Source organism: Corythoichthys intestinalis, chromosome 6, assembly GCF_030265065.1.
Source record: "Corythoichthys intestinalis isolate RoL2023-P3 chromosome 6, ASM3026506v1, whole genome shotgun sequence".
In the NCBI taxonomy this organism is placed as follows: Eukaryota; Metazoa; Chordata; class Actinopteri; order Syngnathiformes; family Syngnathidae; genus Corythoichthys; species Corythoichthys intestinalis.
In genome coordinates, this window is record NC_080400.1 from 4,391,772 (window position 1) to 4,404,294 (window position 12,523).

Sequence of the window (12,523 nt, forward strand, 5' to 3'; positions counted from 1 at the left end):
ATATACAATAAAATCTTCCATAATCCCAACTTGATTATGCTTTTTAGCTTCAGCTTTTTAGCTACTGGTGTCGCGTTCAAGAACTGCTCGGATTTTTAGCGATCAGCCACCTTGCTGTCCTTGACAATGTGTTGAAATAAAACACGGGGAGGATTGACTGTCGTCACATGTGGATAAAATGGAAAGGAAACTTTCGTGTATATCAACACTTGATGAGTCTCATCAAATGATGTACAGTAGACGTGCTGGGGTCCACATGGTCGCGGACAGCAAGGTGGCAGATGGCTAGAAATCTGACCAGTTCTTGAATGCGACACGAGCAATACTTTGCTCATCTGCACACAAGTGAAACCTTCCACCTAGTGTGTCCTTCTTACAGCAACTCCGCCCGACGACGTAAAGAAAATGCAATATTGGATAATTTCTCACGGCACACCTGTCAATCTCTCACGGCACACTAGTGTGCCACGGCACACCGGTTGAAAAACACAGCCATAGATAACGTAGATACTAGGGTTGTTCAGATCATGTTTTTTTTTGCTCCCGATCCGATCCCGATCGTTTTAGTTTGAGTATCTGCCGATCCCGATATTTCCTGATCCGATTGCTTTTTTTTTTTGTTGCTCCCGATTCAATTCCAATCATTCCCAATATTTTTTCCCGATCATATACATTTGGGAAATGCATTAAGAAAAAAATGAATAAAACTCGGACGAATATATACATTCAACATACAGTACATACAGTAAGTACTGTATTTGTTTATTATGACAATACATCCTCAAGATGGCATTTACATTATTAACATTCTTTCTGTGAGAGGGATCCACGGATGGAAAGGCTTGTAATTCTTAAAAGATATTTGTGACTTTGTATATTGTGACTAAATATTGCCATCTATTGTATTTGTTGAGCTTTCAGTAAATGATACTGTAGCCATTTAACTTCTGCCCAAATGCATGATGGGAAGTGCAACCATGACTGTGCGCTGTGGTACCAATTGATATATCTTCTCTGCGTTGGGAATAACATAGGGTGTTGAGAAAAAGATGAACTACTACCTTTCTTCCCCACATTGATTCCCACGATGATTCTAATCGTTGGGAGAGGGATTGTAAGGCTTTAGCCATTCCAAAAAAAGGCTCCAAAAGCTGCCAAAATTCACTCTGCTCATTTTACGCTGCCTTTTAGCTCTATATACTGTATGGGTAAAACGGCGCCATTATAGATTGAACGCGACAATGCGTGAGTGGGTCGTGCAGTGCATGCGTTAATTGCGTTAAATATAGTAACGTGATAAATGTAAAAAATATTAATTTTCGCCGTTGACGCGATAAATTTGATAACCCTACCTTAAGCTTTAACTAAAGACTCTGGAAGAGTGTAACACATTATGTCTGTAACGTTAAATACAATTAGAAAACGATTTAATTAAAAAAAAAAATATATATATATATATATATATACAGTATATTAAAAAAAAGGCATGTCCGATATTTTTTTGCCGATTCCGATACTTTGAAAATGATGTGATCGGACCCGATCGATTGGCATCCCGATCAATCGGGACATCTCTAGTAGATACAATCGATAATGTAAATACCATAGATAGATGGATGGATAGATGGAAAGACAGACAGACAGGCAGATACCTTAGGTACATCCCGTAGATAGATGGGTTTTAGGTGAGGGGATGGATGGATGGATGGATGGATGGATGGATGGATGGATGGATGGATGGATGGATGGATGGATGGATGGATGGATGGATGGATGGATGGATGGATGGATGGATGGATGGATACCATAGATACATACCATAGATGGATTTTAGGTAAGTGGAGACAGACAGACAGACAGACGGGTGGGTGAGTAGATAGATAGATATAGATAGATACAGTAGATACAATGGATGGATAAATGAAAACCAGAGATACACACTATAGATACACACTATAGATACAGTAGATAGATAGATAGATAGATAGATAGATAGATAGATAGATAGATAGATAGATAGATAGATAGATAGATAGATAGATAGATAGATAGATAGATAGATAGATAGATAGATAGATAGATAGATAGATAGATAGATAGATAGATAGATAGATAGATAGATAGATAGATAGAGATACACACTATAGTTAAATAGATACAATGGATGGATGGATAGATAGATTAGATTAGATAGTGTTGGAGGCAGTCTTTCAGGTCCTCCACGTGTACGTTTTCAATTCAGGTGAGACGGCTAGACTGAATTGCTAAATAAAAGACTGGAGGCAAGAGATCATTACTGCGCGGTTTTTAATTTCAGAAATTTCTGGGAGCATTCAATGACAGAACAAAAGCTGTGTAGAGAAATGCACGCTTAACAGAGAACTCAGCGTTGCTTGTGTGCTGTACAGATAAAGAGGTGTGTCTGTTTGGTGATTAACTCATCTTGCATGATAGGTCATGAGCCTTGCTGGTTGGCAGTTAAAAGTCCATGATTATTGTTGGCAGTTACAGTCCATGATTATCTGAGGCAAAACTAACTGTCAGCAGTTTTCTGTGAAAAACAACTCCATTTATGGACATGATTGCATTAGGCGAGATGCATACTGACGTCAATAGATAGACAGGTAGATAGATAGATATTCTGGATGGATGGACGGTTGGACTTTATTGACCCCCACAGGGGTAATTCTGGTAATGCATGATCAATCAGGATGTACAGTCTTGTTTGTAAGGCTACTAAAAACAGTTGTTTTTACCCCCCCCCCCCCCCCCCCCAAAAAAAAAAATTTATCTCCCAAATCAAATTTTCAAAATTGTAATCATCCTGCAGTTTCTCTCCTCTTCACACGACAAAGGAATAAGTCAGCATTTCGATTATTTCTTTTACAATACGTGTACATCGCCCTGAACTTCTATGTAGTTAAATTATTTAAAACTATCTATCCAGAATTGGACTAAACCAGACAAATCCTTAGCAAACTTCCCCAACAGACTAAAAAATGTCGTCATATTCATGGAAAAACGTGGGAGGGATTTTATGCGCGGTTCTGAATAAAAATGCGTGTTTCATCCGTGAGCGCATTGCTCAGATTTAACCTGACTTGTTATTCAAAGTGAGCTCCCTTGATTACCGGCGAGCGCATTCATGAGTCGGGCTGCTGCTCCATTTAAATCATCATCCACTTTACGCGCATACACACAGCTAGCCAGTCCGGACATAGACATTACAAGTTGCCATCGTTTCCAGGACGGGGACCTAATGCAGCGCCACTCATCAATGATTCATGTCCTCCAAATACTTGTTTACTCCAGCTTCTCCAGTCCACTGTAGGGCTATGACAATATATCCAAATGGTGATATATCCAGAGAACAGAAGGTTATCAATATGCCCCTTCAATGATCCATATATCGTTTTTTAAATTTTCCACCAGGATAATGTCTATGTGAACTCATTGGCTGCCATTGACAGAGCGAGACGTCCGATCTAATTTTTTACTGCTTCAAATCTAGCGTTATCAATGGCAATTCACAGCTTTGGGGGAATTTACAGGTCACTTCCTGCTTAGTAACCCAAAATTCAATAGGAAATCACCTATAAATGCCTCAAATCAATAGAAAGTGACCCAAAATCAACAACGAAATGAGCTGAAATGCCTAAAAAATTCACTCATTGGCTGCCACTGAATGAGTGAGAGGTCCGATCTAATTTTGAGGGACAGCGAGAACCAAAAGTGGTATTTGCCATGTGGCAAAATGTTTTGCCATGTGGCTTTTTTTTTTTTTGTTGCCATGTGGCAAACATGTTTTTGCCGTGTGGCATTTTTTTTGCCATGTGGCAAAAAAAATTTGCAATGTGGCAAAATGTTTCGCCATGTGGCAATTTTTTTTGCTATGTGGCATTTTTTTTGGGGCAAAATGTCAAACAAAATAGGCAAAAAAAATGCCACATGGCAAATACATTTTGCCACAAGGCAAAAAATTTTGCCACATGGCAGACCGCGAGAACCAAAAGTGGTATTTGCCATGTGGCAAATACCACTTTTGGTCCTCGCTGTCTCTCAAAATTAGATGTTTTTGCCATGTGGCATTTTTTTTTGCCATGTGGCAAAAATTTTTGCGTTTGGGCAAACTGTTTTTGCCATGTGGCATTTTTTTTTTGCCATTTTGCCCCCACAAAAAATGCCACATGGCAAAAACATTTTGCCACATGGCAAAAAAAATTGCCACATGGCAAAAACCACTTTTGGTTTTCAGCCCTGCTGTAATTTTGACTGCAGTCTAGCGCCATCAATGGCAATTCACAGCTTTGGGGGCATTTACAGGTCACATAATGGTCATTTTAAAGCATTTACAGGTCCTGTTGATTTTGAGTCATTCCCAAATTATTTTTGGAACATTACCCGGATCACTTCCTGTTTCGTAACCCAAAAACAACCGGAAATCACCTATAAATACCTCAAAATCAATACAAAGTGACCCAAAATCGACAGCAACCACGCCTGGTGGGGCTCGTATGCGGCTGGACGTGATGAGGCGCACTCGGGTGGGGGCGTCCCGGTGCCGGGATCGGTGATGGGGCGGCGTAGGGTTGGTCGCCAACGGGCTTACACTCACAAGGGATTCACACGATTACTGGGTTCTAGATCACAGATCTGCTTTGTGTACCTTTCAGTCACTTAGCTTATAGACTCCCCCACACCCATCCCCCTCTTTCCCTGGTCAACAGGCCCCTTACATGGTGTCAACCGGAAATACATCTAGCTGACAATGACTGCTTGAATGTGGCGTGGCATGGATGTAATCAGCCTGTGGCACTGCTGAGGTGTTATGGATGCTTCCGTAGCGGCCTTAAGCTCATCCAAAGTGTTGGGTCTGGTGTTTTTCAAATTCCTCTTCACAATATTCCACAGATTCTCTATGGGGTTCAGGTCAGGAGAGGTGGCTCGCCAATTGAGCACAGTAATGCCATGGTCAGTAAACCATTTACACTGTGAGCAGGTGCCAGGTCATGCTAAAAAATGAAATTTTCATCTCCATAAAGCTTTTCTAGCTGCATTGACCCTACCCTTGATAAAACATAGTAGACCAACACCAGCAGCTGACATGGCACCCCAGACCATCACTGACTGTGGGTACTTGACACTGGACTTCAGGCATTTCAGCATTTCCTTCTCCCCATTCTTCTTCCAAACTCTGGCACCTTGATTTCTGAATGACATGCAAAATTTGCTTTTATCTTAAAATAGTACTTTTGGACCACTGAGGAACAGTCCAGTGTTGCTTCTCTTCTTCTGCTGCTGTTTCAGGTTCAAAAGTGGCTTGACCTGGGGAATGCGGCACCTGTAGCCCATTTCCAGCTCACGCCTGTGCACGCTGGCTCTAGATGTTACTACTCCAGACTCAGTCAACTGTTTCTGCAGGTCCCCCAAGGTCTGGAATTGGCCCTTCTCCACAATCTTTCTCAGGATGCGGTCACCTCTTCTGGTTGTGCAGCGTTTCCTGCCACACTTTTTTCTTCTCACTGTGGTGCCCTGATACAGCACTCTGGGAACAGCCTATTCGCTCAGAAATTTCTTTCTATGTCTTAGCCTCTTGCTTGAGGGTGTCAATGATGGCCTTCTGGACAGCGGTCAGGTCGGCAGTCTTGCCCATGGTTGCGTTTTTGAGTCATGAACTAGGCTGGGAGTTTTTAAAAGCCTCAGGAATCTTTCGCAGGGGTTTTGAGTTAATTCGTTGATTCAGATGATTAAGTTAGTAGCTTCTTTAGAGTACCTTTCATGATATGCAAATTTTTTGAGATAGGTATTTTTGGCTTTTCTTGACTTTTTTGCCAAGATCATCAATATTAAAACAATAAAAGGCTTGAACTTCTTCAGTTGTGTGTAGTGAATCTAATATATATGGAAGTCTAATGTTTATCAGTACATTACAGAAAATAATTAACTTTATCACACTATGCTAATTTTTTGAGAAGGACCAGTATATGTAATTATCAAAATTTAAAAAAACAAAACAAACAACAAAAAAAACAATGAAAACTGAAAATATTCTAATTTCAATCTACATAAAAAAAATTAAAAAAAAACATCGATATTATAATTATAAAAAGGTTTAATTAAAAAATGAGAAACAAAAAAAATTGATTTAATATATTTATTAATTTTTGTTTTTAAATTCCTGATATATATATTGAAAAAAATGACCAAAAAAAAAAAAAAAAACAGTAAAAAATGCAAATATTGAATATTTTCTTGCAATTTCGGCAAGTCAAGTTGTCATTCAAAAAAATCTTCGACCCTTTGAGGTGGCCGCGCTGGTTAAGATTGCCAGTTGCGCTATTGTATCACCTGTGCTAGGCGTCAGTTGTAGTCCCGAAATGATGAGCTCATTTACGCGTCGGCACTGGTCGAGATCGTCAGCCAAAATTTCCAGCCTTTTGATGCGAACATCTCTCTCCTCGTATGTCCAGGGACCTGTGCTTGTCTCATCATCCCTGCGCTGTCATATGTATTTTGCGTTTCGGCACCTTCTGATTTACAAATCAAGCACTGATCAGCCTCGATACAATACAAAAACAAAATAAAATAAAAAAAATCCGGCTCCGAGTATCGATTATTCCCGGCTCAAGCTACGTGGCTAGTTTCAAGACAATGGGTTCCCGAATGACGGAGGAGTACCAATTCAAAGTTAGTGTCCACAAGAACAACAGCAACTTCAGTGGTGACTTGAGCCTGTAAAATTAATGGAGACTGATGACTTCTTCCCACAGGCGCAGTGGAATGGCTTAACGGGACAAATTGTCATCAACAAGACAGACGGCCTGCGCAAAGATTTTGATTTGGATGTGATCAGCCTCAAGGAGGACGGATTGGAGAAGGTCAACTATCTCAACTACTTTTTATTCAGAAAAGAGGAAAATAAGTGGGAATATCCCATTGGGACGAAACACTTTAGATGAGGGAGGGGTGTCAAACTTGATTGCCGGTCATTGACGGTGGTAAACGTCCAATCCAGGGGCTGATAAACTAACGTTCACTTCCAGTGCAAATGGATTGGACGTCTAACGCCGTCCTAGGTCCGCCATGTTTAAAGCAACACTTGGTAACTTTTCATTTTTTGTCAATTTTAGCGACGCCGGTGGGCAAAAGCGGTCGTGTTTTGCCTTAAAGCAGAAATGTGAAGTAATTTCATAACATGCCAAATAGGGTCACAATTAACTCATTCACTCCCAGCCATTTTCACCGGAGCAAAGCCCTTCGCTCTCGGCCGTTTTATTGGATTTTGACTGATTTTGCAAGGCCCACAGAAAATTCTGTTCTATTGCTATATAAACATGGAACCCACCAAAAGAAAGATTAGACTATTTTCTTTCAGCAGAAAAAAAGTTTATATCCATTCAAATCAGCATTGGATAATAGCTTAGTTTGAGCAATTTTCCAATTTCTGATGAAAAAACGGAGAAATTGAGCTTTTTGTGAAAGCATACATTTCAAACACAACTTTGACTTATACACAGATATTTTTTGCTTTAGTTACATGATCCCAAACATCTGAATAATGTTTTTCTTTTACAAAATAAGATAAACAACAAGACAAATGCATCTTTTGATAGCAAAGTAACAATTTACTTACACATAACTAACTGAAAGATGACGCTGTTCTGGCCCCGACAGCAGGTTAAACTTTTCCCTCATCGCCGTCTGTCTTATAAAGATGAATTTTTTTTTGTCTCTGTGGGCTCTGCACGCAAGCAGCACGGACTCAAATGCATCGTCCGCTGCACTAGTGCCTGGTATCCCGGGCGTCTTACAGGTTGTTCTGCTCGGTCGTCCTCCGCCTGGCATCCATTCGGTCGTCTTCCGCCGGCGCCCGGCCGTGCGGCTTGGCTGTTCGTTGTCGTTGAATCGGGTTGCGGGTCTTACCAAATGTGCTACTGCCCTCCAGTGACCGGTTTTATTGCTTTAAAATTTATTTTCAGCTTCGTGCTTTGGAACTAAATTGAATCAGAACCCAGACATGTCTTTTTTTGGGGAAAAAAAAACAAAAACGTAAACACTGAAACAATTAAAAATAGAACATATTTATACGTTTTTGGGAGCAAATGGGTTAAGTAATTAAACATTGTCCAACACCAACAAATAAAGCATGAAAAAAATAATTTATATGTTGCATATTTGACAAAATAATCGCGTTTCCGAAGTTCGAGCCTGAAAGGGGATGAACCCGGAAGTAATACGTCACACCGGGAACAGCGATGGCAGCTCCATACATACGGCCGCCATTCAAAGCCCTTCAAACAATGATTCAAACAGCGATATAAGCGATAGATCGAGCGCAAGGGAGGAGATCCAAGTTTTTGAAGAGTTGGAGGAAGAACAGGAGATTGGAATTTTATGTTGGACCTAGCATGTATTAGCCATACGCTAATCAGGATGCAAACAATGTGCCTAGACTACCTGACATGGAATGGATACAAGACCCATCAAGATTACAAGATTAGTGAGATACAGGCTGTTATTATTTTCATGATTTGAAAATGCTGGCATTTGCACATAATTTTATGTTTTGGTCTATCTGATGACGTTGGTAATAAAAATAATAATCAGACTTCATGTTCATTTTGGCAGATCCGGCAAACAATATTGTGGCAACAATAAGAAAACAAAATAATAGCGGACTGCTGCCACATTCGACCGCGAAGTTTGGCTTCTCGCTGATCTCCTCCTCGCCTCCTACTACTCCAGCGTCTCTTAAACGGATCGTGCATAGTGTCTTGTTATGAGCTTTTTGTTTACAAATGTATCGAACACACGACGTGCTGACAACTTTGTTTCTTTATTAACACATGGAGCTAACAGTACGAACACAGCTCGGGGCTCTCGGCAGGAAGTGGCGTCTAATGGCGTGAGGAAATGTAGTTTTTTCACACAAGCGAATAGATTACAAAGCACCACTTCAGTGTTGTCCCGAGACTACATTTCCCATGATTCACTGCGTGACCTGCGCGCTCGCTGATTCGCTGCCAGACATTAAAACCAACACGCTTGTTGTTGTCACCTGTCAGCGGCTCTCGTACGTAAAACACAAGCTAGAAGGCTATCAAGCGATCACCGTGAAAGAAACGGCGAACCGTACAAATGCAATGCTTGAAGCATGAAGGTGGAAATACATAATACAAATACAAATAAATGTGCACAAACTCACCGGCGGTGTGTGTCTCTTACGGCAACCGTGAATTACCGTGACGCCGACCCGCTTATATGCACATCCACACCCCTTTTCCGACTGACAGTGGATTAACCCTTTCGGACAAGATCGTAGATGACGCACAATTTAAACACGCTTAACCTAGCGAACGCAACAACAACTATGAACGGGGATTGCCACGAGTTAACTTTTGGCTTACGTTGCTAGCTTATACTCTTCATTCCACAACAGTTGGCAGCTCTGCTTTGACAAAGTCATCAGTCATCTATCCAAAAATCACACTTACTTTTTGGCAAATCCTTGATCATAAGCAGGCCGGTTAAGGAAGCCGGCATCTTCGAAGTGTTTGCAGCAGAGAACACTACTCGATGATGGTGTGAAATTGTGATGTCCATTTACGTGCCCTGCTATCCTTTGGCCACTCATACAACTTTTCGTTTGAGTGAGAACAAAACATCGCCACACACCGCCGTGACATCTTACCGAGAAGCAATGCAACAAACAATACTGTTCTATGGTGGACTTCCCTCGCACGTCTAGGTGTGACGTAATTTCCGAAGATTGCCGAAGAAAAGCATTTTCGTTGTCAAGGGCGTTGCTATGGGTTAAACAAAGAATCTGGTAGGGTTGCGTTAAAAAAAAAAAAAGAAAATATGCTTAGAATTGTTTAGCCATTGATATTATTCAAAACATGGTTGGCCAACCTTAGTTCACATTTCCTCTTTAAGGAAGACTGCGTTTCCCATGAGGACCAGCGCACACCAGTTCAGTGTCGTTAAAACATCATTCAATCAAAAATAATCTCCCGGTCACCTGCAGATGGATTAAACAACATTTTTTTACAATCATATTTTTTTAAAGTTTTTTTTTTTTTTTTTTTTTTAAATAAATTTTTTTGGGGCATATTTATTGTTCATTTTCATGTTTTATTTTATTTACAGATGTTTGTATTTACAGATTTAAATCATAAAGTTTATATATTTAAAACATTTTTTGAGTTTTTGAATTCAATATGGGAAACTAAATATTTTTACAATCTTTTTTTTTTTTTAAGTTTTTTTTTTTAATTAATTTTTTTTGGGGTATATTCTTCCTTTTCATGTTTTAATTTATTTACAGATTTTTATATTTACAGATTTTCATTAAAAACAACGGGGGGGGGGGTCAGTAATCATCTTTTTAATGATTGGATTTAATAAAAAAAAAAAAAAAACGAATAAACAATAAATAATCTCTTTATTTATTTATTTTCAAATTTACAAACATGAAAAAAAATCCAATTTCTGAACTATGGAAATTCAACATCAATTTTATTTGAATGACAAAAGTTGGACACCCCTCCATTAGCTGCAGAACAACATCTAGGAAAGAATTTCAAACATGCTGAAAAATCCATTGCCAGTCATTTAAAAGTGCTTCTTTTTTTTCCCAAACTGTTTTCTGCAAGATAATCGCGGGCAACAATCGCCTGAATAAAGTGTGGAAAAAGGTCTGTACTTTAGCTGCCCCCAAAGCAGACTAAAGGAATAGTAATGCTGTTGACTAACCCATCTCCCCATTTACTTTTTAACCTCAAACGTGTCCGTGTTTGGTCTCTCGTCCGTAGTGCTGTAACGATTTTCCCTTGTGTCTGTGGTGAACGTCGGCTTGGGTCCAAACAACCTACACGATTGTCATCTTGACTTTCTGTCCTTTCCAGATCGGCGTATGGAACTCCCAGACTGGCCTTAATCTAACCGAAAACAACAAGGACATGGGCACAAATGTGACCGATTCCATGGCCAATAGGACACTCATTGTCACCACCATTCTGGTATGCAAGGTTTATTACATGATTATAGACTTCATGACCTATTGACATGACACAGGAAAGGGGGACGATCCGTAGGGGGCCTATTTTTTAAAAACTTCAAAATATTTTCAAAACCAAAGCTGCTACAGACAGAAAACCACAACAAGCCCCTACCTTAGCCATACAGTGGGGCAAATAAGAATTTAGTCAACCACTAATTGTGCAAGTTCTCCCACTTGAAAATATTAGAGAGGCCTGTAATTGTCAACATGGGTAAACCTCAACCATGAGAGACAGAATGTGGAAAAAAAAAACTGAAAATCACATTGTTTGATTTTTAAAGAATTTATTTGCAAATCATGGTGGAAAAGAAGTATTTGGTCAATACCAAAAGTTCATCTCAATACTTTATTTACCCTTTGTTGGCAATAAAGGTGGCCAAACGTTTTCTGTAACTCTTCACAAGCTTTTCACACACTGTTGCTGGTATTATGGCCCATTCCTCCATGCAGATCTCCTCTAGAGCAGCGGTGTTTTGGGGCGGTCTTTGGGCAACGCGGACTTTCAACTCCCTCCACAGATTTTCTATGGGGTTGAGACTGGCTAGGCCACTCCAGGACCTTGAAATGCTTCTTACGAAGCCACTCCTTTGTTGCCCTGGCTGTGTGTTTGGGATCATTGTCATGCTGAAAGACCCAGCCACGTCTCATCTTCAATGCCCTTGCCGATGGAAGGAGATTTTCACTCAAAATCTCTCGATACATGGCCTCATTCATTCTTTCCTTTATACAGATCAGTCGTCCTGGTCCCTTTGCAGAAAAAAAGCCCCAAACCATGAGGTTTCCACCCCCATGCTTCACAGTGTGTATGGTGTTCTTCGGATGCAGTTCAGTATTCTTTCTCCTCCAAACACGAGAACCTGTGTTTCTACCAAAAAGTTCTATTTTGGTTTCATCTGACCATAACACATTCTCCCAGTCCTGTTTTGGATCATCCAAATGCTCCCTAGCGAACCGCAGACGGGCCTGGACATGTACTGGCTTCAGCTGGGGGACACATCTGGCAGTGCAGGATTTGAGTCCCTGGTGGCGCATTGTGTTACTGATAGTAGCCTTTGTTACTGTGGTCCTAGCTCTCTGTAGGTCATTCACTAGGTCACCCCGTGTGGTTCTGGGATTTTTGCTCATCTTTCTTGTTATCATTTTGACGCCACGGGGTGAGATCTTGCATGGAGCCACAGATGGAGGGAGATTATCAGTGGTCTTGTACGTCTTCCATTTTCTAATAATTGCTTCCACAGTTGTTTCTTTACAACAAGCGAAGAGTGAAGTGTTACAACGTTTGAACAAATTCTTTTAATTGCTTTTAACCAAGAATCCAGACTGTTTTACGTCCATACCTATGAAGAATTCGGAGATTTAAGCATTTATTCACAAGAATATTCGCCAGAACAGCTATGTTTACGTCAGGCGGCCGCTAGCCTCATTCGCTAACAGAGTAGCATTGTACTTCGACATATATAC

General features: G+C 40.3%; 1 protein-coding gene across 2 annotated transcripts in view; it reads left to right on the forward strand.

Moving 5' to 3' along the window:
• Window positions 1-12,523, forward strand: part of LOC130917145 (glutamate receptor ionotropic, kainate 1) — an 84,156-nt gene that overhangs the window by 55,729 nt on the left and 15,904 nt on the right. Inside the window, exons 8-10 of one of the 2 annotated variants that reach the window (XM_057838244.1) lie at window positions 6,771-6,878; window positions 10,656-10,697; window positions 10,908-11,021. In XM_057838244.1, the coding sequence (XP_057694227.1) occupies window positions 6,771-6,878; window positions 10,656-10,697; window positions 10,908-11,021 (264 nt within the window). The remainder of the gene's footprint in view (window positions 1-6,770; window positions 6,879-10,655; window positions 10,698-10,907; window positions 11,022-12,523) is intronic. The other variant, XM_057838245.1, reaches the window with a different exon arrangement.